This window comes from Sturnus vulgaris, chromosome 5 (genome assembly GCF_052056855.1).
Source record: "Sturnus vulgaris isolate bStuVul1 chromosome 5, bStuVul1.hap1, whole genome shotgun sequence".
Taxonomy (NCBI): domain Eukaryota; kingdom Metazoa; phylum Chordata; class Aves; order Passeriformes; family Sturnidae; genus Sturnus; species Sturnus vulgaris.
The window spans coordinates 1,968,647-1,995,168 of record NC_142247.1 but is presented as its reverse complement, the minus strand read 5'-3'; the positions used below and the strand labels follow the sequence as shown (position 1 = coordinate 1,995,168).

Below are 26,522 nucleotides of genomic sequence, written 5' to 3'. Positions count from 1 at the left end.
CCTCTCCAGGCTGTAATATTGAATTTTTTTCAAGATACATGTAAACTTAAAAGATGTGCTTGTCCATGTCTTATTTTAGTAATTTGTGTTTGATGATGATGGGCTGGAATAAGGTGACGCATTTATCCAAACAAGTTAAAAACCTTATAACTCATGACTGGCAAAACTGCAGATGGATTTAAGTCATCTTTATTCATGAGTGGATTAAATTGTATATTACTATCCCTCCACATTTATTCTGTTTCCCAGACAGACTTCTCTGCATGCTGCCTTCTTATTTTTTAATTTTAAAGCTGTAAGATATGATCACGGTCCCTGTCAAGTTTGACCTACCTGGATGATTTTTCTTTGCTTAAACATTCTCAGTGTGTGTGATTTCATTGCTTAACTAGTTTTTTAGCTAAAATTCAAAAATCCTGTCTGGCTGTGGCGTTTAGTGGGGGGAAGGAGCCCACTAAGGTTAGGAAAACTGATTTTCAGCTGCTGAGATAAGGTAAATGGTTGGGTTTTGTCCATTTTAGTATAAAAGGACAAACTGTTTCTCCATTCACCAAGCAGCTGTTCTGCAAACAATGCTTGGGATGCTTCCCCTCTGCACCCTGAACAAGTTGGTGATGTGCAGCAGTAGCTGGAAACCTGGAAGCAGGAGGAGGGAGATGATGAAGGATCAATCTTAAGACTGGAACATAATAGAACAAAGCAAGAATCCTTTAATTATACTTAATTCTTAAAAAAATCGTTCAAAATAGTTGACATCATGCAAGTATTGTGGAGTGGCTGAAGCTGTGCTCACAATGAGCACAGATTTTGGGATTACAGTTTGGGGATGATTTGATGTAGGTGTAAGATGCTATTGGAAGGTGATAGAAAAAAAGTTTCCTGCCTGTTTTTCCTTCCTGAACATTTGTGCTTTGTGTGTCGTGATTAAATTTTAAAAATGGAGATAAATGGAGGAGATTTAGACAGCAGCTTGGCATTTCTTTAGAGTTTCTTATGCATTAAAAGTTATTTGACACCAAGTTTATCCATCCAATGGCTCTGGGTTGGGAAATAACATCAGTGAGAAGCTCCATCACCATGGCTGTGCTCAGATACTGCAGGTGCAGCCCTGTGAAAACAAAGTCTTCTTTTAACTGAGGTTTCCATGTAAATAACAGAGAGAGCCACAGGCTTTGATTGTGGAGGCTCATTGGGAGGAAAGGGATTTCGTGTCACTCCCACAGCACAGCTGGAGGACAGATGTTTATTCCTAACAATTCTCCCTTCTCCTGTCCAGAAACACCAGCTCTGGAGCAAGGTTTCCCTTTGGAGGGTGTCAGAGGCAAATCTTCTGTGTTTGAACACTGCAGGGCAGTCAGTCCTGTGCTGTTTTCTTAACAGAGATGATTTTGAACCTGTACTCTTGAATGTAAGCAGCATCACAGATTCAAATTCTGTAGCCTGTTTCCCAAAATACCCAATTGAAAAATCCTTTAAAAAAACCTGAAGTTTATACCAGTTCTTGAAACCCCCTGACTACATCTGTCTTGATGACTGTGATTCATGGCATAAGAAAGGAGACAAAAATTCACTCAAAGAGAGGATAAAAAAATCCAAGTAAAAGCAAAATAAAACTATTTCAAAGGAAAGCCTGTTCCCAAGTATTAAAGGATGAAAGAAGGAACCAGAAACAGTGAGGCTTAGACTAACAGGGGCCAGTGATGGTTCATGACCCCATTGCCACTGCAAACTCTCCTCCTGTACCTGTGCCCTGGAAGAGAAGTCAGCTTTGAGTGAAGCCCTCACTGTGAGTGTTTTCTAGAAGACCTTCAACAGATATTACAAAATAATGTCTTAAGCTCAATTTCTGTTCAGCAAAAAAAAAAAGCTCATAAAAATTTTAGTTATGCTTCTGTTCCATTCTTTAATTAATAAGTCTTTAAAAATTCTGAAGCATTTCCATCTAAAGAGTGCTTTAAGCTTATCATTTACCTCTTGCTTTTGGGGTTGTTTTTTTTTTTTTTTTGCACCAGAATGACAGATGTTTTTTATTCCTGATTCCCACAAAAGGAAGTGGATCCTTTCTGTGTCATTACATACTGCTGAAGACATGAACAGATACCTGCCAGCTCTGTCTATCCTAAGCCATTATTTGCTTATCCTCCACAGTTACATCCTATACATTTCCCCACTGTCTGAGTGAGAGCCAGGCTTCTGATTCCTGCATCTTCTAAGGCAGTTTGGCTTTGGAAGTGCAAACAGAAATGCTCCATTCCTTGCTTTGTTCCCTCTGCAGGCAGCTTGGCTGCTGAAAGCTGTCACCTGCATAGACCTCACCACCCTCTCAGGAGATGACACTCCTTCAAATGTTCAAAGGCTGTGTTTTAAAGCCAAGCACCCCATCAGAGAGGATCTGCTCAAAGCCCTGGACATGCATGATAAAGGTAGGGTGGCTTTTGGGCCCTGTGTTTTGTGGAGGAAATGTTTCCTCATTATTTTCTTGCTTTTCAGAAGGGATCTTGGTGCACTGATTGAAGTCTTCCACTGATTGAAACCATATACATCAAATATCAAAGATTAGTCTTTTTTAAAAGCTTGGATTTATGGACTCTTCAGAAGGTTGAAGTCTAAACATGAGGTCAGTTATCTGAGAGCTTGAGAGAAGAGCATTTTAGCTAGAAATGCAGGAACATAAAGATTTCTCAGTTGCTGTGGGCTCAGTCTGGCCCCACAAGAGCAGAGCTTGGCACTGCAGTTCCTCCTGCAGCAATTTGCTGATCAAGCATGCCTTGACTGTGTGCTTTGGCATTAAACTGTGAGGCTGTAAATAAAAATCCTGGAGTTTTAACTCCTGCTAATGCAGACTTGCTGCCAGGCTCAGGTGAAGGAACAGGAGGGAGGAAAGAGCACGAGAATGACCTGAACCATTTGTGGGGTGGAACAGACATCCCTGTGAGGACAGTGCACCTGTGCTCATGGAGAAGGTGGAATTCTCTGTATGAAACACAGGGAGCTGTGTTTTTTTTGCAGGTATCACTGTTGGAGCAGTTTGTGTGTACCCTGCAAGAGTCTCTGATGCTGTGAACACCCTCAAGGCTGCTGGTTGTAACATACCAGTGGCTTCAGGTAAGCTCGATTCAAAAATATGCCATTAAATCATTTGATGTTATAAAATACATGGAAAAATCCAGAAGTTTGAGCTTGCTTTTGTGTCAGGAAATAAGGTGAAAACGTAGCAGGTGGAAGGAAGGGAATGGAAGGAGGGTTTTCTTCTGGTATATCTTTTGTTGCCTTTCAACTTCAAGCTTATCAGGAATGCAAAGTCTTTTTGCTGGAAGCTCTTCAAAGAGGCCTTTAAAATACATCAGTGTTTTTCTCACCTGGACAGAAGAAATTGAGATAAAGTGCTGGACAAGTATCAGTGTACACTAAGTAGATGATGATGATGGGAGTTCTAATAAAGGTTTATTTTTCCTATCATGTTTGGCTTTTAAGTGTAATCCTGTATCAAGTTTTAGCCCAAGCCAGCCAATGTGTGCCACACAGCTGCTGGCTCATACACCCATTTCTAGGATGGGAAAAAGAGAACTGGAAGAGTAAAAGTGAGAGAATTTGTGGTTTGAGATAAGGGCTGCTTTTTTGTGCACTCCCAAGAAAAGGCCTTGGCTGTGTGCTGGCACCACTCTGCAGTTCCCAAAACATCCCTGCAGAACCAGCAGTGTGAGGTTTGGGGAAACCTCCAGGTGCCTCTCGGGCACCCACACTGTTTGGCTTATTCTTTAAAAAGCCAAGCAAGTTAATAGTTGCTATAAAGTTATTTGTTGCAGAAACACATCAGTCTCAAAAGCAAAAACAAAGCAAAGAAATGGCATAAAACAATGGCAAAACTGCAGTGGTATGGATAAAGCCATGGCATAGAGCCCCAGCTCTCCCTGATCCATGTTCTTTTATAGAAACTTTCCAACCAGCTGAGACACAAACTCAGAGCACTGCTCCTTAACCTATTACAATTCTGGTTTCTTAGCACACCAGGCTATGTATAAACTACATACATGGCCTGTCTTGTTCCAACTGAAAAATGTCAGCAATATTCTGAACTCTAACTCTGTTATGTCTGAAGCCAGGTTCTTGGAGCCTCTAAGGAAACACCAGCATGTTTTTCAACCTTCACTAGAACATGCACGACTTCTCAGGCATCTAAGACCTTTTACTCACTAAAAGCACTTAAAACTTATTCCATTTACTTACTTACTTATTCACTCCATCTATTCACTTACTCATTCCATTCAAAGGCTTTAATTCAATCCCTGCACTCTGATTCCTCTCTGAAGAAATCAGAGACAGTCCTGACTGCCTGATTTTAACAAGCAGAGCTTCCTGCACGACTCCAGAGCAGCCCAGCCCCAGGGAGGATCACCATCCCAAGCAGCACATCCTGCAGGCTCCCCTCAGGGACGCTGTGTGCACAGCCTGGGGTTGTTCAGGACTTTCACATCCCCAAATCTAACAGGGTCAGCCCTTCTGCAGTCACCACACGAGAGAGGCAGGTCCTGAATGTACAGGGAGCAAGAAATAGAATCAGAGAATTACTCAGGTTGGAAGGGAGCCCTGGATGTGATCTGGTCCAACCCCCTGCTCCAAGCAGGGGCAAACTTTGAAGTTAGATCAGGTGTTCAATGCTAAGGCACATGTGAGTGTTTTGTTCTTTTTCATTGTTGTGTAGGGGGAAAATACGTACTAAAAGCATTTAAATGTCAGAAAGAAAGACAATCTCTGACAAAGCCATTATTTTTTCCATTTCCAAAGTTACCTTTGGGTTTTGTACTTAAAAACATACTCATCATAAAGATACTCTTAAATAGAACTCATTGCAAGCAGTTTTTGCTATATTGTGATTTAACCATTAAACAACATTACTACGATTTAACTCAAGATACTACTTAAAAGAATTGGGGAAAATTAAAAATGTGTCTGTTGCTTCATATCTGAGCTCACTCCTTGTTTGCTCAGTTCTGCTGAAAGCAATAGATACTGTGCTTTTATGTAGGCTCTTCTGGAAAATATCAGGGCATGTGAGAGATCTTTTAATGAGATGCACTTACCTTACTGGAGATGGGTTTTTGAGGGTACAGCTAATGCTTCTTGTGGATGAAGAGAGGGTAGGATGAGATGCCTGTAAATTTTTTAAATCATGGCAAGCATTAAAAAAAAAAAAAAGGAACATTCAAATCTTTTGGTGTATTACTGGTATTTTCAATTTTATGGTCAATTTATAAAACTTTTTAACACATTCATAAAACATTTCTTCCTTCTGCCTGCACCCCTTTGGTGCTAGTGGCTGCAGGGTTTCCATCTGGCCAAACTCCTCTGGAGACCAAACTGGCTGAAATAAGGCTGGCAGTGGAATATGGTGCCCGAGAGATTGACATTGTCATCAGCAGGAGCCTGGTGCTCACTGGCCAGTGGGAAGGTGAGTAAAAAAAAATCAACCCAAGGAACCCAAACCTTTCTGTCTGCACATGCAGGGTCTGTCTTTGTCTCTTCCCCAGATCTCTCCATCAGAATTTGAAGAATTTGGCCTCTCCCCTCAGAACAACTGATGATAAAAACTATTTAATCAATTTATGACAAAGGGTTGCATTTTTTGAGAGGAATGCTGTTGGACATTGTGTCAGGCTGGGCAGGCAGAATAACTTTGTTTGAAAATTCAGGTCTATTCCCTCTGTGCCTTTAGAGGATTTTGTGTACAGCATGGAAAAAAATAGCAAGTAAAAGCCTAATTATATGAAGAGTTTTGTTAGAAAGCCCAAGGGGCTGCTAATGTAGATGATACCTTTTTAAATTTACGTGGTTCAATTCTTGATGAAAACACGTATTTTAGTTGTTTTCTTTTTCCTGAAAGTTGAGGGTACAAATTGACTGTTCATATTATTATTGATGTTCTGGCGTCTGCAGACTACCACTAATTAGTAAGAACAATAATGCTGAAGATGGTTTTTGCTCTAATTGCATCCTTAATGTACTGTGAATGGTTTGCCTTAAGTGCTGACAGTGCTCCTCTAACTAATCTCCATGTGAAGGTAGACAAATCATTGTCTTGGAATGAGTTTTCCATTTAGCTGGAGAATGCAGTGCCATCATATCCTGTTTGCTTAGAAGACTTTATAATGGACCCCTGGTTACCTGCTTTTATTTAAGGAAATTACAGAAATCGAGGTAATAGATCATGTTTTCAGGTCTTCTTTCAATTAACAGTTAGAATTGAACCAAAACCCCCAAATATTTCTGCATCTGTGTCTCCAGGGCTGCTTTCCTTGCTGTAATATCTTTGTGATATTTGCAGTCTCCATACTTTTGTTCTCAGTTATTTAAGGATTATGGAAGGGAGAACTCAGAGGAGAAGGACAGGGCTTGGATTCAGAGTTTGGATCCTGTCTGAAGTGAGCTGGACATACATTGTCAAATTTCTCTGCATGGGACATGAATTATTCTCTGTGCTCACAAATTACAAGGGAGGGGTGCAGCAGTGATGGATGTGATATAAAGCTGTCAATTTACCAAATAAGTAAGTTAGGTTTGGCTTTTTAATTTGATATGCATGTTCTTTTATCCAGAGATGAAGTCATGACAATGTTGAAAGCCACCCTTGTTTTGGCATGGCTTATATTTTTTTTTTTTTCACTGATGGCAGAATTCAAATTATTTCTAAATGATTTCTTCAGTTTATTCGTGAATCTGAATGTTTGTGACACGTGTTTACATGATCTCAGAAAAAAAGCTACTTCAGGAACAGAATTTACTTGCCTTAGAGGTGCCACAAGGTGAAATACTACAATATTTAACTTTCCTATTAAAAAAAAAAAAACAAAAAACGTTTCATTAGGTGATCTGGATATTTGGGTGAAAATCTAGTGTTCTGTCTTGCTGTTTAGCTTTCAATAGGTATGCTACCTGTGTGATTAGGGGTAATACTAAAATTAATCAGTACTAATTCATCTATAAAATACTTTTAAGGATCCTAGAAGAAGGGATGAAGAAGGATTTTTAGGCTAAGTCCCTACATTACATAAAATTAAGTAGTGCAGGACCTGTGCTTGTGTTTGAGGTTCTTCATCAACTAAAGCTACCTTGCACTTCTATTATAACTTATGCTAATAATAATAATAATAATAATAATAAACAACTTATATGAGAATTTTCTTATGCTGATACTCTTCACAACTTCAGAACTTATTGAAAAAAGAATAAATCTGTGTGGTTGAGTGCTTTATCTCACTGTTCATTTTTAGCTTTTCTTCTAGGCTGTGCAGTAATTGGGGTCACCACAACACAATAGTGTTGCTTTGTGATTTGCTTCAAAGGCTTGTTTGGTTATTAAATATTTTAGTGTATGTCCAATTATGTCAGGTTATTTTAAAGCAGTTCTCGAATATTGCTGGAGCTCTTTATGACACTCAGAATGTGTTTTCCAGATCTTTGTGAAGTAATTGTTAAGATCTTTTAAATAAGGCTGAATACAAAAGCAGCTTTATTGGACAGCTAAATTACATCAGAAAATAACATTAAATGAGAGATAAGTTTATGAACTTACCTAGCTTTATTTTTTTTCTTTTTAAAGCAATACTACTTTAGAGTAGTTTACTCAGCTATTGTCTTGTATTACTTGACAAAGTATGGATTAAACATGAATTATCAATTTGGATACTTCCTTTAGCCACAGAATGTGGAGCCTTTATGTAAGGAGTGATCAAGTTGGCAAACAAGTTGTTGAAAATAGACTGGATTTATTTATTATTCTTTTTCCCCCCCTGTACCTGCTGAAGTAGTGTGGGGTGCAGCAATTAATGTTAGTGCTAATTCCACAGTGGACATGTTACACTGTCAGTGTCAGGACCATTATCAATCCATCATTTGCTCTGGGGAAATTGAGTTTTCCTCTAAGAAATGGGGAAAAAAAAACCCCCAGTTATATTCAGAGAAACTTGAGCACGTCTGCATCCGTGGCATAACCTCCTTTTGAAAAGTGCTTTTCACTCCTGCTGATGGTTCAGATGGGAGTGTGGAAGTTTTGGACAGGGGCTGGGACCCAATTTTGTGCTCCATCATAAAAGGGCAAACAAAACTCCCTCCCTGCTCCAGACACCTGCTCCCCACATTTTTCAGGAAGCTGTGGCTGGATTTAGCATTTCCTTGCTGCATGATTTTCTGTTTTTTTTTTTTCTCCTGGAGCTGGGCTTGCACAGATGTGGCTGCAGCAGGGCTGGGGGAGTGGTGTTGTGCTGAGAGCCTTGTGCTTGGCATTTTGTTAACAAACCTGCCATTAATTAACATGTCAGACAGAAGGGGCTCCAGCTCATCACAATCACCTTGATCTTTTTTCTAACAGAAATCAAAACATCTTCTCATCTCAGTTTCTACCCTTAACATCAGTCACTGTGACTGACTGGATAAAAACACCAAATAAATTGATTTTTTTTTTTTAAAGTGATTTTTATCACCACATTTTTCCATATTCCACTATTCCATGAAAAATTAAGCAGTGTGGTTTTTTCCCCTCCTTTAATATTTTCATTTCCTTTATAGGAGAACTGGATTATCCCATTTATTTTGTGATTTTTGGGACTAATGTATTACACTAAAAAGTAAAAAAAGTAAAAGTAACAGACCATCTAGACAATTTGGTGCAGATTACAGCCAGCAGAAATTATCAGGGATGTTTGCTTGGGAAATATATAGGGGAAGGAACATTTTCTTTGCTGTGTTTAATAGCTGCTAAAATTCAATACAATGTACTAAATATTTACAGTGTTAAGAAAATTACAAGAAAGCGTACAACTCTTGTGTTTTATAACATGGAATTAAAACCACAGCCACGAAAGCATTTTTTTTCCCCCTACAAAATTTGAATTTTTTCTGACTTCTACAAATACATCTAGTAAAAGGAGGTCTAAAATTCATGGAAACTGTCAGGTATCTCCAGTGGTGCAAAGCAGAAGAATTTTTATGTCACATCTTTTTTAACAGCTGGATCAGTAGAGCTATTGCTGACTATGTTAGTGAGCAGCTGGCTCCAGGTATTCCAGATAGGGTGGCTTGTTTTGGGGTTTTTTTTTTTTGGTTTATTGGTTTGGGTTTTCTTGGCTTTTTTTTTTTTTTTTTTTCCTAGTTTAAGATTTAGCCTGTTTTTAGAATGCATGATATTGGTGCTTTGTTTAATATGCTGGCCATTTGCTTTGAGAGCTTTTCCTTTTTCTTTGTTTTTAGGAGTCAAAAAGGAATCCTCTTGCAACCTCTTCATGGTGTTCTTGGCTCATAGTTGAAAATACACCTGCAGAGTTTCCTGGGATAGAGTTTTGGGACCAAAATCTTTGTGCTTAGCAGAGATGCTGTGTCTGCTGTGTCCTGTACAGGTCACAGATATTCCTGTATACAGATATTCACAGATATTCACTGTATTTATATCCAGCTTTGATCCTGCTGCTGTTCTGATGGAACTGAGTCCTTAAGTGCTGGAGTTTTTTGGCAGCATGTTCTGTCCCACAGGAAGCCCAGCACTTCTTGAAACACTGAGCACATTCTGCAGTGTGACTAACTGCACCCATGCTTTAGACATTTGCCCAAGATTTTCAGGATAATCTTGTTGTTTGTGCCTTGATTTAAATCTGACTGAGTACTGAAACTTCTCCTTTTATTTTTTGAAAGGAGTAGGAGCTCTTACACTCGTTCTGTATCAGAGCAGTTCCAGCTTTCACTGGGATGCTCGGGTTAAATTGTTCTGTCCCAAACGTAGTTCCATTGCTATCAGGGGTTTGACAATTCCCTGTGAATGTCAGCTATCTCTGAATTAAAGAACAGCATTTTCTTGCCCACACAGCTGCCCCACTGAGGTGTGCCCACTTTTCCAGGGCTGGTGGAGGATGCTGAGCTTCCCGTGGGATGATGTGTGCTGGCCTGCTCCAGCCAGCTCGATGCTGATTGTATGTAAAATCATCTTCCAGCTGCAAGGGAGGCTGCTGGAGCTGCAGTGCCAGGCAGAAACAGCTCTGAGGATGTAATTTTTTTGCGTGGAGTCCAAGCTAAATGTACATTTTGTTGATTTTATTTTGACGTTTTTGGTGGCGTGTGGTCATTGCACTGCAAAGAGAGAGAAAGGACAGCAACACCCACGGAGCTCTTTGGGGAAAAAAGGCCAATTTATTGTACAGCCAGCCCGGATTTAAAGTGTGTCAGTGCAGCCAGGACAGGAGCTCATTGGACAATTGGGAAAAATATCCTTGGGACAGCACCTCAGGATGTGTCCCACGGGAAAGACACCAGGGGTTAATGTTGGTGATGAATTCCACTCTGTTTGTCACCGTGTTGTCACCCTGGGAGACTCCTCCCTAACTGAAGCTGCAGTCAGCTTGTCAGCCTGGGAATGGAGCTGAGAGTCAGGAGAAATCCAGGCCTGGAAGGAATTTCCAAGCTGGAATTCCCCAGCTCTCTAAATGCGTGTGTCCACAGTGGCGTACCTCAAAGGCTGGGAAAACTTTTTCCTCTTGTTACCCAAACTAGGAGGAGAAGAAAGCTGCTTTCTCTGGGTTTTCAAAAGCTTCAGGAAAGAGTCACTCCACAAAAAGAGATTTCGTTTGGATCTAACATGAGCTGGGTTATTAAATGCACCAAAAAAAAAAAAAAATAGCACAGGTCCTTTGTGTTTCCTTTTTGAGCCTCGATTTGATGTAGGTTTCTGGAGCATCACCAATTGATCAATAAAACATGTTAGACTGCATGCTAGCACTGATTAATTCACACCTTTGGTACCCAGTAAGAAACAAGGTGAAGCCTGGTGTCTATAAAGGGACTTGCTAAGTGCATCAGCCAGTTGTCTGCTAATGTGTGCAGCGAGTCTCAGAAGGGCAGCCCAGCAATCCCAGCCCTGGACACCCTGGTGTGCCCATGGCATTGCTCAGATGAGGGCTGGCAAACCCTGCCCTGGCCTTCCAGGTCTCTCTTAAAATGAGGGGAAATTAAATGTAGTATTGCTGAAAAAAAAGAGTCATTGTAGCCTGGACTGTTTTAGCAAGTTTATTTAAAACTCTATTTTAGCCTTCTGTCAAACAACTTTTTGGTTGGATGTTTGAAGATTGAGTGCAGTTTGTCAAAAGGACCCTCTTGCAAAGCATCCTGTTTGTTTATTTTGCATTTTAGTGGTTTTTTTTTAAATTCAAGATCCAGAAATGGTGACCATGCACTATAAGAGCTGCTTTTCTCCCCACGCTGGAGCAATCTTAAACATCCCCAAGTGGCCAGCATCTGAGTGCAGTGTTCCATTAATTTCTAGCTTTTTTAGCCTCCCTGTGTGTAAACTTTTGTGGGAGCACTGCTGAGTTTTACCAGGAAGGGTGGGAGGGTTTCACTGGCCAGGTGCAGAGGAAAACAGCTATTACTGATTCAAAAAATGTCCTACCATATTTCTTGCTGGAAAAGCTGGTTTAAGATCAATCTTTACTACCACAGCATTTTTAACTCCCAATGTCTTCGGGGGTATTTCATACATTTGTAGTTTTGAGAGAACAGCCATTAATAGCTATTAAGTGAAGTCTGAAATTGCACGGCGTCGCTAATTACCTCCAGTCATGTAATTCATTGAACTTACAAAACTCAAATTCCTGAGTGCTACGACTAATTACGAGATTGGAAATGAATCCAGAAGTGGAAATCATGGCCATACTTGAAAATCTCTCTCTCTGTCAGGCATCTTGGATCATTTGCACCTGCCTTGTACCCCCAGGTCTGTACGAGGAGATCCGTCTGTGCCGTGCAGCCTGTGGAGAAGCTCACATGAAAACCATCCTGGCTACAGGTGAACTGGGCTCCCTTGCCAATGTCTACAAGGCCAGCATGATAGCTATGATGGCAGGTAAATACACCTGGTTCTCCTTCTGAGCCTAACCATGTCTCTGCTCTATCATTTATGAGGTTTAAAAAAAAAATCCTAGTGGTGGAAGTTTGGTTTTGTGGGTGTAGGAAAAAAAACTTGTGTAGCAATTGGTGAAGGTGGAGTAATGAAGTGTCACTGTGTAAACTACAAAAAACATTTGTAGAATGTAGAATAAGAAACTGCTGAATGGCAAGGGTTGCAGGAACAAATGAAATTCGTTGTCAAACATCTGATCAGAATATTTAATAAAGGCATTTGGGGCAGACACACTGATGGAGTGATGGTGACCTACAGGTGAGATGTGGGTGGATGCCTCACAACCTTGTTTTAGATGCAAGGGGAGCTTCCCTGTGAAGATTCGTGCCCAAAGCTCTCAGTTTTGGTTTGTGATCACTTGCAGCCACCTCTGAGAGGGCAGCTCAGGAAAGCTGAGGATGGAGTTCCCAGGGGCTGTGATGCTTTGTGGGTGTTTTATTTTTGCATAGCTTAGCACCCATTCGATCCAAGATTTTCAGCAGTGTATTCTCTCTGCAGCTTTGGGTACAACTTTTCCTTTTTGAAACAGGATTATAGTTCTGTGTTTGAGATGAAAATTGGGAATTGCCTCCCAGGGACTTGCTTTTCCCACTGTGCTTGAAGAAGGGCTCCTCAAGTTTATTTCTAGAAGTGTAAAGATGTACAAAGAACCTCTTGGGTCGGTCTGTCTTCTAAACTTCCCCTCACTTGTTGTGTTGATTGATTTTTTTTTCTTCCTTTCTTTTCTTCTGACTTGAAATTCTTACTTTAAAGCAAGAAAAACGTCATCTAGTGTCTTGTCAGTATTTAAATAAATATTCAGCTCGCTGCTGACCTCACAGTTACCATACACAATTCTGTGTTTCTCTGACTCAAGTGGAATGGAGAGCATTTCTAACAAGCCCAGCTACAATGTCAATTAGTATCATTAGACACAGAGGATCAGTATTATGCCACTAAATATTGCTTTTTAATTAGAAGAGGTGTAAGAAATCTACATTTCCTCTTATTTAAACTGATGTAGTAATCATTATCATCACTTTTTGTGTCACTGAGTAGTGAGAAATTCAGCTGGTAAAGCATTTTACCATTTTCAGAATTTTGCTGCTGTAGTTTTTTTGAAATACAGCAGATGGCTCTATTGTTAATGATTTTCCTTGCCTAGTTATTCACTTTACAAGATACTCATCCATCTGAATATATCCAGTAATTTCCTTATTTCAGTCTTTTGCTTTTTTTTTTTTGTGGGTAGGCATAAAAATAAGAATTTATTTGTGTTCTACATACATCCATTGAGGGCCAGACTTTCAGAGTCCAACTTGTCAGAACTACTGAGAGCCTCAAATTCCAGTAGAACTTTTTTTTATTTGTATGTTTTATCATTTTGGGGAGAAAGTGAATCCACAGTATAGTGAATTCAACTGAAAAACTGGCTTTGGAAGTTTTTGCTGCCTCTGACCAGTTCCTCCTGTCCTTTACAGCAAAATACAATTCCTTCAGCTGTGCTGATAGAAGTGCTTCTCATTATTTAATTACAGTTGAAAATAATTCCAGGAAAGGGTTAACTCCTTTGCTGTAGGGGTTTTGATTGGTTGGCAATGCTTTAGGGTTTTTTTATTTTTTTTTTTTTTTTTTTAATGGTCACAGCCTCAATAATCTGGTTCCCAGCCTTGCTTTGCATGCAGTTGTGTCAGAGTAACTGAGGATGTGCAGTCCCTAAAACTCTCACCTCACTGTCCATGGTGCCAGCCTGTTGTGTGGGGAGCACAAAATCCAGATGTTTGCCTTGCTGAGCATGCACTCACTTTGTCCTGAAGCACAAAGCCACCAGAGATATAATATATATAATTGAACTACATAGTGTGTATATAATGTTAATATAATTGCTATAATATATCTATTTAATTGTATAAAATATAAACTAGTATATTCTATATCATTTTCCTCTCTGTGAACTGGTGGCTCTGAAATAATTCTCCATGGCTACTTTTTCTTCCTTCTCCAGTACAGTCCACAAGGAGAAAGACATCAGAATGAGAGGAGGCACACAGGTATCTGAAATTCTTTTAACCATGCCTTTACCAGCTTGACTGGCACTCCATAAATTCTTCTGGAATATTTAAGGAGCTATTTCTGAGTGAGAGAGGCTGACATTTCAGAGAGGACAGTGACTCACCTGGCAGGAGTGATGTCTGGGGGAGCTCTGGAGCAGTGGCTCTGTCCCAGTGCCACAGCAGCAGTGGATTTTGGAAAGCTGCCTGAGACCAATACCTAGCACTGAGTCAGGGAATTTTGGGTCATTGGTTTGGAGCATCCACTGCCATTTCTTGTGCTTCCTCAAGTGCTGGTGGTGATTTGAGTGCATGAGCTTCTCAAGGAAACTGATTGCATTTGTGACTCTGCTTTGGGGACAGAAAGGAATTAGTAATGTTCAGAGTCTGGTGGATCCTTGTGTGTAAATCATGTCCATTTCTACAGGAGACACTCATGTCTCTGCCTAGGTATAAATAGTCCTGACTACCCCATATTAGTTGCAGCTATTATATATTTCTTCATTAAGAATTTTCAAGAAGAAATTTCTTCTTGAGAACACTCCAGAAAGAGTTCTTGTACATAATACGAGAGATGGGTCATTTTAAAACATTTTTTTCTTGACACAAACATCAGAAACAGCCAAGGAAAGACAAGATGAGCTTGCAGAGGCAAAGGAATGCTTCAGTAGAGTGTTGGTGACTTAATTGCATATTTTGCTCATATATGAGATTTTTATTCTGGAGAGCCATATTGCCTAAGTCTCTATTGTCCTGTGTAACAATTCATAATCCTTAAGATATGCAGACTGGGAAAGAGGTGGAGGAAGTGATTAAGTAAAGGTACTTTGAAAGTGAAAACTTGTTCTGTGTCATTTTTGACTGTGAGAACTCCTTTTACACACTTTGTGCAGCTGAGGGAGCACAGCAGTGGGATGTGAAAGATATTTATTTTCTTTATATATATATATCTGAACAAGTACCTGTGTTGAGAACAAGGAAGAGTGATGTGTGTTCTTCTGCATACATCTACTGATGTATGGGTTTTAAACAATTTTTTCACATGCCATTAAACAATTAGTCAAATAAATGGTATGTGGAGATACAATGTAAACATTGAATTTAGGAAGGGAATGAGTCAGTGCTAAAACAAACCAACTTCTAAAGTCTCTAGCACTTTATAAAAAATCCTCCAAGAAATAGCAGAAGGTGTCTGAAGCAATAAAGTCTCTGATGTCTAGAAGGGGAAAATTAAAACACATTGAATTTGTGAGCAGGAATGGTTTTAGATCCTTTGATGCTGTTCATTCCAAAGTGAACAGAAATAACATAGCCAAACAGGGAGGAAAAGCTTTGTGTTGCAGTTCACAGGGGACAGGGATAGTTTGGAACATCTCAGAATAATGCCTGGCTACACAAAGCCTTTACCTCAGCTCTAAATAAGATTTTTTATCCTGGGATTAATATTAGGGAAGACAAAATGTAAGCTGTTGTTTTTGTGAGCACTTTGTGGCACAGATTTGTTCTGAGCAGGGTTATGTGGTGTGACTGTATGAACCAAAACTTCTGCCAAGTGACTGTTCTATGGAAAATGAGAGACCAAGGAAACCAAACTGGCAAAATTGAGTGAAAAGCAAGGCATGCTTTGCTCAAATGCAGCTAACATAGGAAACAAGATTACTGAATAAGTGATAATACTTGGCACTCAGTACTTTATGTCTTCAGAGCACATAAGTGACATTAGTGGAGTAAATCTTACAATTGCCTTGTGAAATATGAGACAAAGATAATAACAGACAAAGCAGAAGTCAAACTGAGATGCACTGTGAGTTTCTGGCTTTAAGTCTCATGCTCAATGCAAAAATCAAGGGTCCCCCCTCAGTGGCATGTGAGTTGTATTATGTGTTGGTTTAATTATGAGTCTACAATTTCAGCTGTAATTTGATAATAAGTCAGCCAGTTATTAGAGCCCAGAGATTTGAAAATGAAAGGCAGGCCAAGGGAGGAGACTTGGTAACACCTAAACAAAATTGCACTTTGTGTCTTGTTTTACTCGTCTGAAATCCAACCAACTCGAGTTTATGTGTGTTTATCTGTAAAGGGTCCCCTCTCCCTGTCAAACATCCATCAGCAATCAGGGGCAGTGTGTGTCTGTCTGCTCCTGGAAGCAGCTCCTGCCTGTGGATGTGATGTGGCTCTGGAAGCTGCCCAGGGTGGCAGATGATGCTCAGCTCTGTTCTGGAGGTGCAGGGTGGGGCTGGGGGCAGGTCAGGGAGTCCTCACCCTTAGGACTGTGTGGGAAGAGTGTTTGGCACTGACTGACTGGTCACTGAGCCTTTCTTGGCCACTGTGTTGAAAGCAGAGGTGGTTGCAGTTGGCTGGTTAAGGGGTTTATTGCTGTGGAATTTCATCACTTCCCTGGCTGCTGCAGCAGAACTCCTGCATTCTGCACGGTTCTGTGGTTGTTCTGCATCTCCAACACTCTGGTTAACATCACTGAAAGTTTAGTGCAAAGAACAAGCTCAAAATGCACTGTGGAACACCAAGATGCAGTATGACAGTGTGCCTCAAAGTTTTGAATGATATCACGGACTAACAAAGTTTTGGAATGAAGTTTAAGATCAAAAGATGGAGTATCTTTAAATACAATCAGCCTGAAAGAGGGTTGGAACAGAAACAAGTGACTTCATTTGTTCTGGTACAGAATGGGGAGAAATGAAAAAAAAGCCAGCAGTATGAAAATGCAGATAACAGCATGTTCAGTGAGGCACTACAAGGATGCTCCTTTAAATGAGGTAATTGCCTACAAGCTTAACAGTGATACTGCAGCTAATCACTAGGAATAATGTAGGTGTGATAGATAAGCTTGGAGTTGAAAAGTTCCAACAATGCAATCACAATATCCTCAGGTTTGAATTGCTGATGAGAGGCCATACAAAGACTAGTAGCAGGAAAAAAAAAAAAAAAAAAAAGAGGGGGAATGTGAAATGACTTCAAAATGTATCTGGAGCTCAGTAATATGTGTGTAGGGAATCAGAAGTGAAGGAGTGGAAAGTGGTTGAGACAGGCTAGGACAGGCTCTCATGAAAAGTCTTTCCAGTTGAGTCAACAGAACCCTGCATGGGTAAGTAGAGACAAAGATGTTGGGGGAAAAATAAAGATACACAGAGTGTGTGAAGTAAGAGCAGAGTTGGAGTGCATGCAGTGAAGCCTCATTTGTTTGCAGTTTGTTAAAAACCCATTCGTGCATGCAGTGGCACATTTTGTTATGCATTTATTTATGTGCTTACTGAAGTGTGTGCCTGCCTACACAGCCATATCTGAGGGGACATCTTTATTTGGGGCCATTCATATTTGTCAGAGCAGGATACCTGGCAACTCTGCTAATTTTGTGCAAGGTCTATTCTATTAATGGTATTCTCCTGTAATCAGAAAATCAGAATATATACCCTCCAGTGAAGTCAAAGAAGAAATACCAGTGTAAAACTGTGTAAAACCTGTCAGGTCTGTAGCTGTTTGTTTGATTTTTTGTTCCCCACACCACCACCTGAATTTCTCCCTCCACCATCTCCACTTACAAATAGAAACAATTCTATTTCCAAGCACTTCTCACCTGAAAAGCACCAAGTCAGGAAGCCAGAGGATGGGTTTGAGGTTGCAGAATGAATTCCAGCATATCATCACTTTTGACAAGTCTTCTTGCCTCTCTGGTTTTCTGTGTAAAATTAACATTTGTGTGCTTTATAGAACCTCTGTGGGGCTTAGTAAATTAACATTTAAACAGAAATGTGTTCTTCTCGTTAAAAGGTAAAAATTTTTGTGCCTTTGCATGAAGATGGAATACTCTTGGTCATAATTCAGATTGGGAAGTGGAGCAAGGGAAGGTGTGGAAATTTTCTGGTGGGTGCTGCTGGCTGTGATTTCCTGGTCCAGCCAACCCTGGGAGTGGCAGTGGTGGTGGGAGCAGGCAGGAGCAGCAGGGAGGTTCCCTTCCCCCAGCTGTTCTCACAGCACTCTGCCCAAAACATTTATTTATTTATTTATTTATTTGTTTGTTTGTTTGTTTGTTTATTTATTTATTTATTTAGGTTCCCTTCCCCTAGCTGTTCTCACAGCACTCTGCCCAAAATATTTATTTATTTATTTATTTATTTATTTATTTATTTATTTATTTATTTATTTATTTTATTTATTTCTATTTCTGTCCTGCTCCCTGGAACTGGAGAGGGGCCAGGAGTGTGGCAGCTCCTCAGAAATCCCAGGCTTGTCCTTCTCTTGTAATGGGGTGGTGTTTGCACCACTTAATTAGTGGCTTGTGTGAAGTTTCTTCTGCCTTCACTCAGAGCCAGGATTAAAAAGCACATGAAGGAAATGGATTTTCTCCTGTTTGGGCTTGGTTGTTTATTAAATCTTATACAAAGTGCAGAGAGTTCAACAACACTTTGAGCCACCAGCTAGAAGTGAGGAAAATGGAGATGGATCCAGCTGCTAAAGGTGTCTTAAAGCTAAACAGTCCAATAGAGAAATAACACATTAATTATGCTTTTAACTCAATAGCCAAATTCCTGTGACCCTCAGTGTGGCACTGACTGACCAACCAGAAACTACTGCCTGAAACCATGAAGAAGAAGGAAAATGAAGAGACACCCCCCAAAATCCTCCATCTTGTCCCATGCCTATTACTATATTATAAAAACTTCAAATTCAAACCCCTTTATCATGTGAAATCACACACTTTTATTTAACTACCCACCCATGACTTTTAACTCCATCACTCAAATTTGGAAGCTTCTGCAGGGGGTCAGTGCCTGAGAGCACAGAAAACTCAAAACCCCCGGGTTTGTGGGATGCAGAATTCTCAGAGGAGAAAGGTTTGAACGCTGATTTCTGCTGCCTGACCTTTAAGGAAGGGTCTGTTCTTTATGCTTCACCCTTTGGAGCTGGTGGTGAAATTTTCAGGTTCCAGGGGGTGGGCAGGTACTGACAGGGTGGCAACACTGCTGAGAGGGGTCACCCTTCAATTAGCAAATTATCCTCGGTGCCTGAATTGCACTTCACTCTTGCTGGTGTTCAACTTCTTTCCAAAACATGTTAATTAAGGAATATCTAAATGGTATACTTTCAATTTCTAACAAGTGGTGCAGAGAGGTGAGAAAGCACCCCTGTTGGGTTAATTTTCCCCATGAATGAAAGCTTGTTTCTATGTTAAATAACTTGTTAGAATTTGAGTTAAAACTTCTGGAGTTTCATATCACCTCAGACTCAGAAATGGTTGCACAGTGAATAGTTCCAGTCAAACATGCCAGTAAAATAACAGGGCTGCCTGGCAAAAAAAACTTTGCATCTGTGAAGCTCTGTTATTGAAGGTAATGGTTTGAGAGAATGCAATTTTAAAACATGGAAATATTATGTAAAATCAATAGATGTATTGGATACTGTTTATTTCTCTGATATTTCAGGTTGGGTTTTTTTTAATTCTGTCAGCAGCAGGTGTTAAATTCTACTAAACCAGTGAAAAATAGAAATAAATATTTAATTTACTGTACCTATCAATTATATAAAATTGGCTTATGAAATATTAAAGTATCTTTTAAGAGATTGCAAGTAGAAACACTAGTTAGAAAATCCACTTCCTTAACTGAAACTTAATATAGATGTGGAAATAAACTAAGCATGATTTTAGGGCTGCAGGTCCTGGATTTTTTTTTTTTTTTTTTTTTTTTTTTTTTTTTTTGGTTGCTTTTTAAGGTATCAGGGTAAGGTATTTTTTATGGTATTAAGGTACAAGGCCTTTCTGTGTTCCTCTTGTTCCAGCTCAGATTGTGCTGGGGACATCTTGGAAATAATGGAAGATTCCCTTCTTTCATACTCTAATTTGGAATTTCATCCTCTGGGAAATGTTCCTGATTTGGTTTTGTTGTGGTTTTTTTTTTTTTTTTTCCAATTCCTTTTCAGAAACTGTAATTTTTAAATTCAGCATCTCTCAGATAAGACAATTTAAGATTTCTGCCTGTACTTCATAGTTACTAAAGACAACAGCTTTCCCAGAGGTGCCTGTCGTAGTCCTCCTTCTGAGGGAATTTTTCAAAGACTGAATTGACAGCAAAGGCCATAGTGTTCATGGCAAGTCAGCAGGGATGTGACATTTGATTGTCTTTTGTACCTTTGATGTTTCTTTCCTGCTAGCATTTGGGTTATAAAGTGATTTCCCTGCAGTGTGCAGCTGCACTGATTTCTCAAGTTGAGTTCTCCCTAAATCTAAGATGTAGAAAAGATTCCTCCTTGGTGACACCAGGAGCTCTTCTTGAGCATCTTGAACATCTTCTTTCCATCACCTTTGCAGTCATGCTGCCAGTCCAGTGTCCCAATTTACCAGCCTGTCCCAACCATCACAGGAGTGAAATATTGTAGTTTGTCACCAAGATCTGTTGGTTCACCTCTAATGGACCAAAAAAAGGAAACAAGGGATGATGTTCCATGCTCCAAGCATCACACTGAACTTAAATTCTGGAATACAAAGCTGTGAGTCATGTATCTTCAAAAGCCCCTTTCCCACGAGTCCTGGCAAGTGAGAACTGAGAGGAAGCACAAAGCCTTACTCATAAATGGGGTTTGGGAGCAGAGCTGACCCCGGGGTGTGGGAGCAGCTTGGTGGGCTGTGATGGAGAAGGGATGCAGTTTCTTGGCAATCCCAGTGCCCAGGGAGAGGAGGGGTGGCATTTTTCTGCTGGTTCTCTGCTACCATGACAGCACACAATAAAAGGCAAGAAGAGAGCATGTGAGTGCATAAAATGGTATTTCTAGAGAAAGCACAGGAGCAGAGTTCACAGAGGACATGTTTTGTTGCTATTCCCTTGATCCCAAAGTTCTGACAACTGAAGAGCAGAGGGACAGGAACAAGAAGAATTCCTGGGATTCTGTAGGATTCTGGCTGTTTTAAAAAATTATTTTCATTGTCTGCCCCTACATTTTTGAATTTTATAGCAGAGCACCCACCTGGACTCCTGCTATGTGCAAAGTGACAGACAGCAGGAAAACTTTGCCATGAATACTTTGTAGGGACCTGTTAAATGGTTCCTGAAATGTCAGGCTACATAATCCAAGGGATATTTTAATTCTGTAATTCTCATATTTCAATGAATAAAAAGTGAATCCAGAAACACAGTCCTGAAACACAGCAGTTTCTAGTTTTTCTAGGATGACTCCTCTCATACAAAGTTGGATGGCTGCTGGTTATCCTGACTGAAAGCTCTGTGCTCTCTGCTGATAACTCACTAGCCAGGTTTGTGTTCTATTTGGGCACTGGATCTCAGCAAATCCAGTTGCAGCTTCAGGCCAGAATCCTCCAGGAACTTCAGCTGGGTGGACCCTGGGTTGGAATTCCTGCTCAGCTTTAAACTGAGAGTCTCCAGAGAGCACTGCAGAAATGCTTCTTTCTTCCCTAGAACTAAACCAAAAATATCCTAATAAAGTAAGCAGAGCTACTCCATGCCCCTGAACAACTCCTTGGTGAGTTCATTTGCAGGCACTTGCTTGTATTATGAATTAAGAACTGAAGCTGGGAAAGAAACTCAAGAAGAAAGTAATGTATTTTTTCTTCTAAAATGTTGAAGAGATTGAGCAAAAAAAAAAAAATTAGTGAGAGGTAAAGAGAAGCTTTTAGGTTTGAAGTGTTCTTGTGCCTTTTTTACTGTCTTAAGAACACAGTTGTGGAGTGAAACACAGGAACATGCAGAACACTTTGTCACCTGAGTATAAAAGTGCTGCAGATGAGGACAAATGATTATTAATCAGTAACACCACTGCATTTTGTTGCTCTTTCCTGTTTAATGAATGCCTTGTTCGTGAAAGAGAAGCAGGAGAGATCTGAGATTATTTGAGGAGGATTTTTATATGGCAGAAGGCAAAGGAAAAATAAGAATGGAACCAGTTGAAGTCAGAAGGAGGCAGCTAATTATGGCTTTTGAGGTATCAGGGATGCATTTTGTATTATTCATGGCAGTGGCTCCTGTATGGCTTGTAAGTTTTCTGTGTTTTCATTTGCTAAATTAGGTGGGGCATCACATGAAGAGTGAAGTAGTCAGTGAAATGTGGAAAGATTGAGATCATCACAATCATGCAAAGCTTTTAGATGCCTTTCCACAAAATGTGGTTAGCTACAGCACTGATTTTTTTTTTTTTTTTTGTTAATTTACTGGTGAATAATTTAAAAAGACCTGTTTACTTTTTAATAAAAAAGAAAGGTATAAATTGGCTGAGTGTTCCTAATGTTACTTACAGCTGCCATTGAGCAGATGTTAGGGATTCTTAGTGGTAGGCTAGACCAAACTAAGTTTTATGAATAAACAAACAATTTCTTTTTACTACCAACTCTTTCAAGCTGATTCTCTCCCAAATTCACTGTGAATGGCTTTTTAAAGTCTCCTCATAAATAATTACCTTTCTTGTGGCACTTTTTCCCAGACACTTGGATTTTAATTATAGTGATGAACTGTTTTAATAAGTTGTTAAATAATTTTATCTTTCCAAGAGTGAATCCATTTTCTCTTTCTCTTTGACTTCATCAGTTCCTGGGACTTGAATCCTTTTAATTCTTGCTAATTCACTTTCTAAATTCACACTGGAGAAGTAAACAGCAACGCAGCAGCATCATTTTTCTTTTGAACTCTGTGCACGTACACCCACCTCAGCTTGCTGGTTATCAATGGTCTCCTGTTACCAGCAACCATTTTGTTCCACTCAGTCATTTGGATCAAAATAAGCATGAAAAGAGAGGTAATTAAATGGAGACAATGTGGTTTTGCTTTGGGTTAATGTCTGAGGGCTTTAGAGCCCTCCATGGGAGTGAATCCAGCTCTTGGTTGATAGATAAAGGAGATGGAGCAGTGCTGACACCAGAGGGAGGCTCTGAAATATTGCTGCAAATTTTACGTGGATTTTTCTTTTTTTTTTTTTTCATTTTTTTTTGCAAATTTTACATGTTTTGTATTTGATTTTTTTGTTTTTTTTAATTTTTTTTTTTCTGGTACAAATTTTACCTATAATTTTGTTTTGTTTTGTTTTTATTGTTTGGGGTTTTTTGTGTTTTGTTGGTTTTTTTTGGTTTTTTTTGCAAATTTTACATAGGTTGTTTTGGTTTGTATTTGATTTTTTTGGTGTTTTTTAATTTTTTTGGTACAAATTTTACATATAATTTTTGGGGGGTTTTTTGTTTGTTTTTATTGTTTGTTTGGGTTTTTTTTGTGTTTTGGGGTTTTTTTTGTTTTTGGAAATTTTACATAGGTTGTTTTGGTTTGTGTTTGATTTTTTTGATTTTTTTAAAATTTTTTTTTATTGTTTGTTTGGTTTTTTGTGGTTTTGTTTGTTTGTTTGTTTGTTTTCAAATTTTACATAGATTTTTTGGTACTTTTGTCCTGTAAGAAAGATGTAAAATGTGCTGTCTCAGTGATAAGTGACATCTAATAATTTGCCACCAAATACTAATGAGTATTTAGTATTATATAATATTTATAATTATATAATGAGGATATATATACATCTGGCACAAAGAGAGTTTGATATTCAATTTCTTTCATTCACAGTATTTGAGTAAAAAGAGTGGAATGCCAAAGTTCAAAATGATAATGTATATTCAGTGTAAGATTTCAAAATGTAAAACTTATGTATAAAATGCAGATTTGAAGACTGGAATATCACCTTTGTTTCACCAGTGGACTGGTGAAATCACCGTTTCTTCATTAATTTCAATTTTTTTTTTTTTTTTTTTTAACTAAAACCCATGCTGTTGTTTAATCAGATTTTTGGTTCTTTTGGGTTTGAGGTGCTCACCATAATTGCAGTCTGTGGTCAGATCAGCACACAGGCTGTTGACACAGGCATATTAAAATACCTTTTTATGAGTTATTCCCTATTTGTGATGGTCCTTACTGGTCTTTTTTATTTCCTTCATTCGAGTAATGCTCGGTAGATGTTATGCCAGAAAATCCTGACTGAATTTATCAGCCACACACCTTCCTAAAACATCCCTTTGAAATCAAATTGCTAGTTTTGCCATGTAAGCATTGTTAATAATGCAATGGGAGGAAAAAAAGGATTTCTTCAAAAACCAGAAGTTGTCTTTCCCTGGATGCCAGCAGAGAGGTGCCCCCTGCTTGGAGTGTGGCTGCACAGCCAGGGATTCTGGTTGTTTTTTTTTTTTTTTTTTCATTGAAGGGAGCTGGCAGGTTTTTTGGTATTCAGGCTGCCTGAAGAGTTGGAGACATTGCAAAACAACCCCACTGTCAGTAATTCAAAATGTCTGTACCTGGAAGTTCTCACCTGCACTGCAGCCTGCACACCTGGCCTTTGGCAGTTCTGCCCAATGCCACATTATCAAGGTGTGGAGAAAGAAAAAAGAAACACTCAGAGGGGCAAAATTTGCTGGAAAGGAGGAGCTTTAAGTAAAATTTCTGCACTTTAAAAACCAAGCACTGTGATGCCTTATATGTATAGGTAAAACCATCCATGGGGTTACCCTTTGGATCAGGAGAATCCAGGGAGTCCATGATAAAAATCTCTGTGTTTGCAACTTGTTGGTGCTGAAGTTGTTTGAATGTCATAAAAAATAAGCTAAAAGTGCCTCACATTTTCCTGGTAATCTCGAGATCACCAGAGTGGAATGCTCATCCCTCTGTGCAAGCCCTCAAGAAATCTGTTCTGCCTGGTTTGTAAAAACCAGGTGGAAACAAACAGATCACAGATGAGTCTGGTGACATCTGGCACCTTTTTTTTTTTTTTTTATTTTTTTTTTTTTTTTTTTTTTTTGGTTTTCAGGCTAAAGCCAGAAGCCAAAACATTGACCCTCCCAAATGCTCAAGGAAAATATCTTTGATCCTGGAAATCCTCCCCTGGTGCTGTGCCAGCTGCCTTTGGTTTTGGGGCACAGTGTGGAAGAGGGGCTGGTGCTGCTGCTTGTCCTCTGCATGACAAACAGGCTGGGTGCTGGAGCTGATTCTGCCTGTGGCATTTAGACATGGACTTTTAAATCTCAAAAATCAATCCTGCCTTTCTCTGGGTTAGCGTAGGAACAGAATCTTAAACTGCTTTTAACATCAAGTGTTGAAAAACACTCAAAGTGACATTGAAGTGTCATGATTTTGGCTGCATTATGGATGGTGGGTTTTTAAAAATCTTTAAAATTCATAGCACCTTCTTGATAAAGTAGACTGATTTTCTACTTGCTTTATTCAGCGTGGAGTATTTCCAAATTGATTTTAAACAGCTATTTCTTCAATTTGAGTAATTTTGTTACAAGCTAATAGACAATACCTAAGTGTACCTGAGCTTTAATGTTAAGATATTTGTTTCAAAGTTGTTATCAACGTTAAAAAGCACAAAGCCAAATGTGGTTGCTAAAACATGGAATGCAATATGCCATGTAGTGCTCTGATACTAAGCCATCATGCATATTTATTATTTTCTTCCAAATTGCAGTGCTATTACTGGTAGATATATCAGGGTTTTAGCCTCAGTCTGTAATATGTCATGTATAGCACAACATTTTGAGAGGCTGAGATGTATTGATCCAAAACCAAGAATGCCAAGAGGGAAAAAGCCTGACTTAGACCAGTGCTGTTTTAATTATATCAAGGTTTAAGCTAATTTATCATTGTTTAAGTTAATTTAAGTGTGAACAAGGAAGTGACGCAATGAATTTCAGTGTTTGTAAAGGAAGCTTAAAGGGGGAGATTTTCAAGCCAAGTCCAGTTTCTCCCACAGCATTTTGGTTTTTCAGCTGTCCTAAACAGAGCATGTGGCTCAGTCCTGAGAGTGCTTGCATTCAGTCTGAAAGGAGAGGCCAATCTTTGTGTTTCTTCATCAGTAATTGCTGGGGGAGGCCACAGATTTGGGAATGTGGGGCCAGAGCTGTGCCACCAGCACTGCCTCCTGCCCTGGCTGCTCCCTGGCTGCTGCACTCTCTGCCTGTGCTGGAGAGGTTTCTGCTGATGTCTCTTTGTATTTTGAATCCTGCTCAAAATCAGGAATGTGGCAAAAAAATAGCCCACAGAATGGCTTGTAGAGGAAATCAGCCCTGCAAGTGGGTAAGCTGAGAGAAAGGGCTGGTTTTTCCCAGTGATGGTAAGGTTAGGATTAGGTGTTGGGATGCCTTGATTGATTTCTTCTTTCTGCCTTTGGCTTGTCATGTGTCATTAGGCAAACTGCTTCAGCAGTTCCACTAGTGCCATCTGCAAAATGAAATCAGGTTAATGTAGGACACAGACCATAACACCCCTGAGTGCAGTGTGTGCTGCACCCTTTCAAAGAGGGAAAATGGGATCCTGGTGAAAAAAAAAAAAAGAGATTTACCAATACAGGAATCCCATAAACTTCCTTGTTGTCCCACAACAGGTCACTCCAGCTGCTTTCTCTTTGGGGAGGAGGAGGAATGGCTGTTCCAGCAGCCTGGAATCCTTCACCCTGGCATGTCCCAGCACTGCTGCTGCATGGCAATGCAGGGAGGTGACTGGGAGCATGTTTCCTTCTGGCCGCCAAGCCAGGTGCCACCAGGGACTGGGATTCCAGCTGTGGTCCTTGGA

General features: G+C 39.6%; 1 protein-coding gene across 2 annotated transcripts in view; it reads left to right on the top strand.

Annotated features, from left to right (window-relative positions):
- The window catches only part of DERA (deoxyribose-phosphate aldolase), a 46,606-nt gene that overhangs the window by 6,795 nt on the left and 13,289 nt on the right, over positions 1 to 26,522 (top strand). The window contains exons 3-6 of one of the 2 annotated variants that reach the window (XM_088164530.1): positions 2,276 to 2,423; positions 3,010 to 3,105; positions 5,315 to 5,449; positions 11,753 to 11,881. In XM_088164530.1, the coding sequence (XP_088020656.1) occupies positions 2,276 to 2,423; positions 3,010 to 3,105; positions 5,315 to 5,449; positions 11,753 to 11,881 (508 nt within the window). The remainder of the gene's footprint in view (positions 1 to 2,275; positions 2,424 to 3,009; positions 3,106 to 5,314; positions 5,450 to 11,752; positions 11,882 to 26,522) is intronic. The other variant, XM_088164531.1, reaches the window with a different exon arrangement.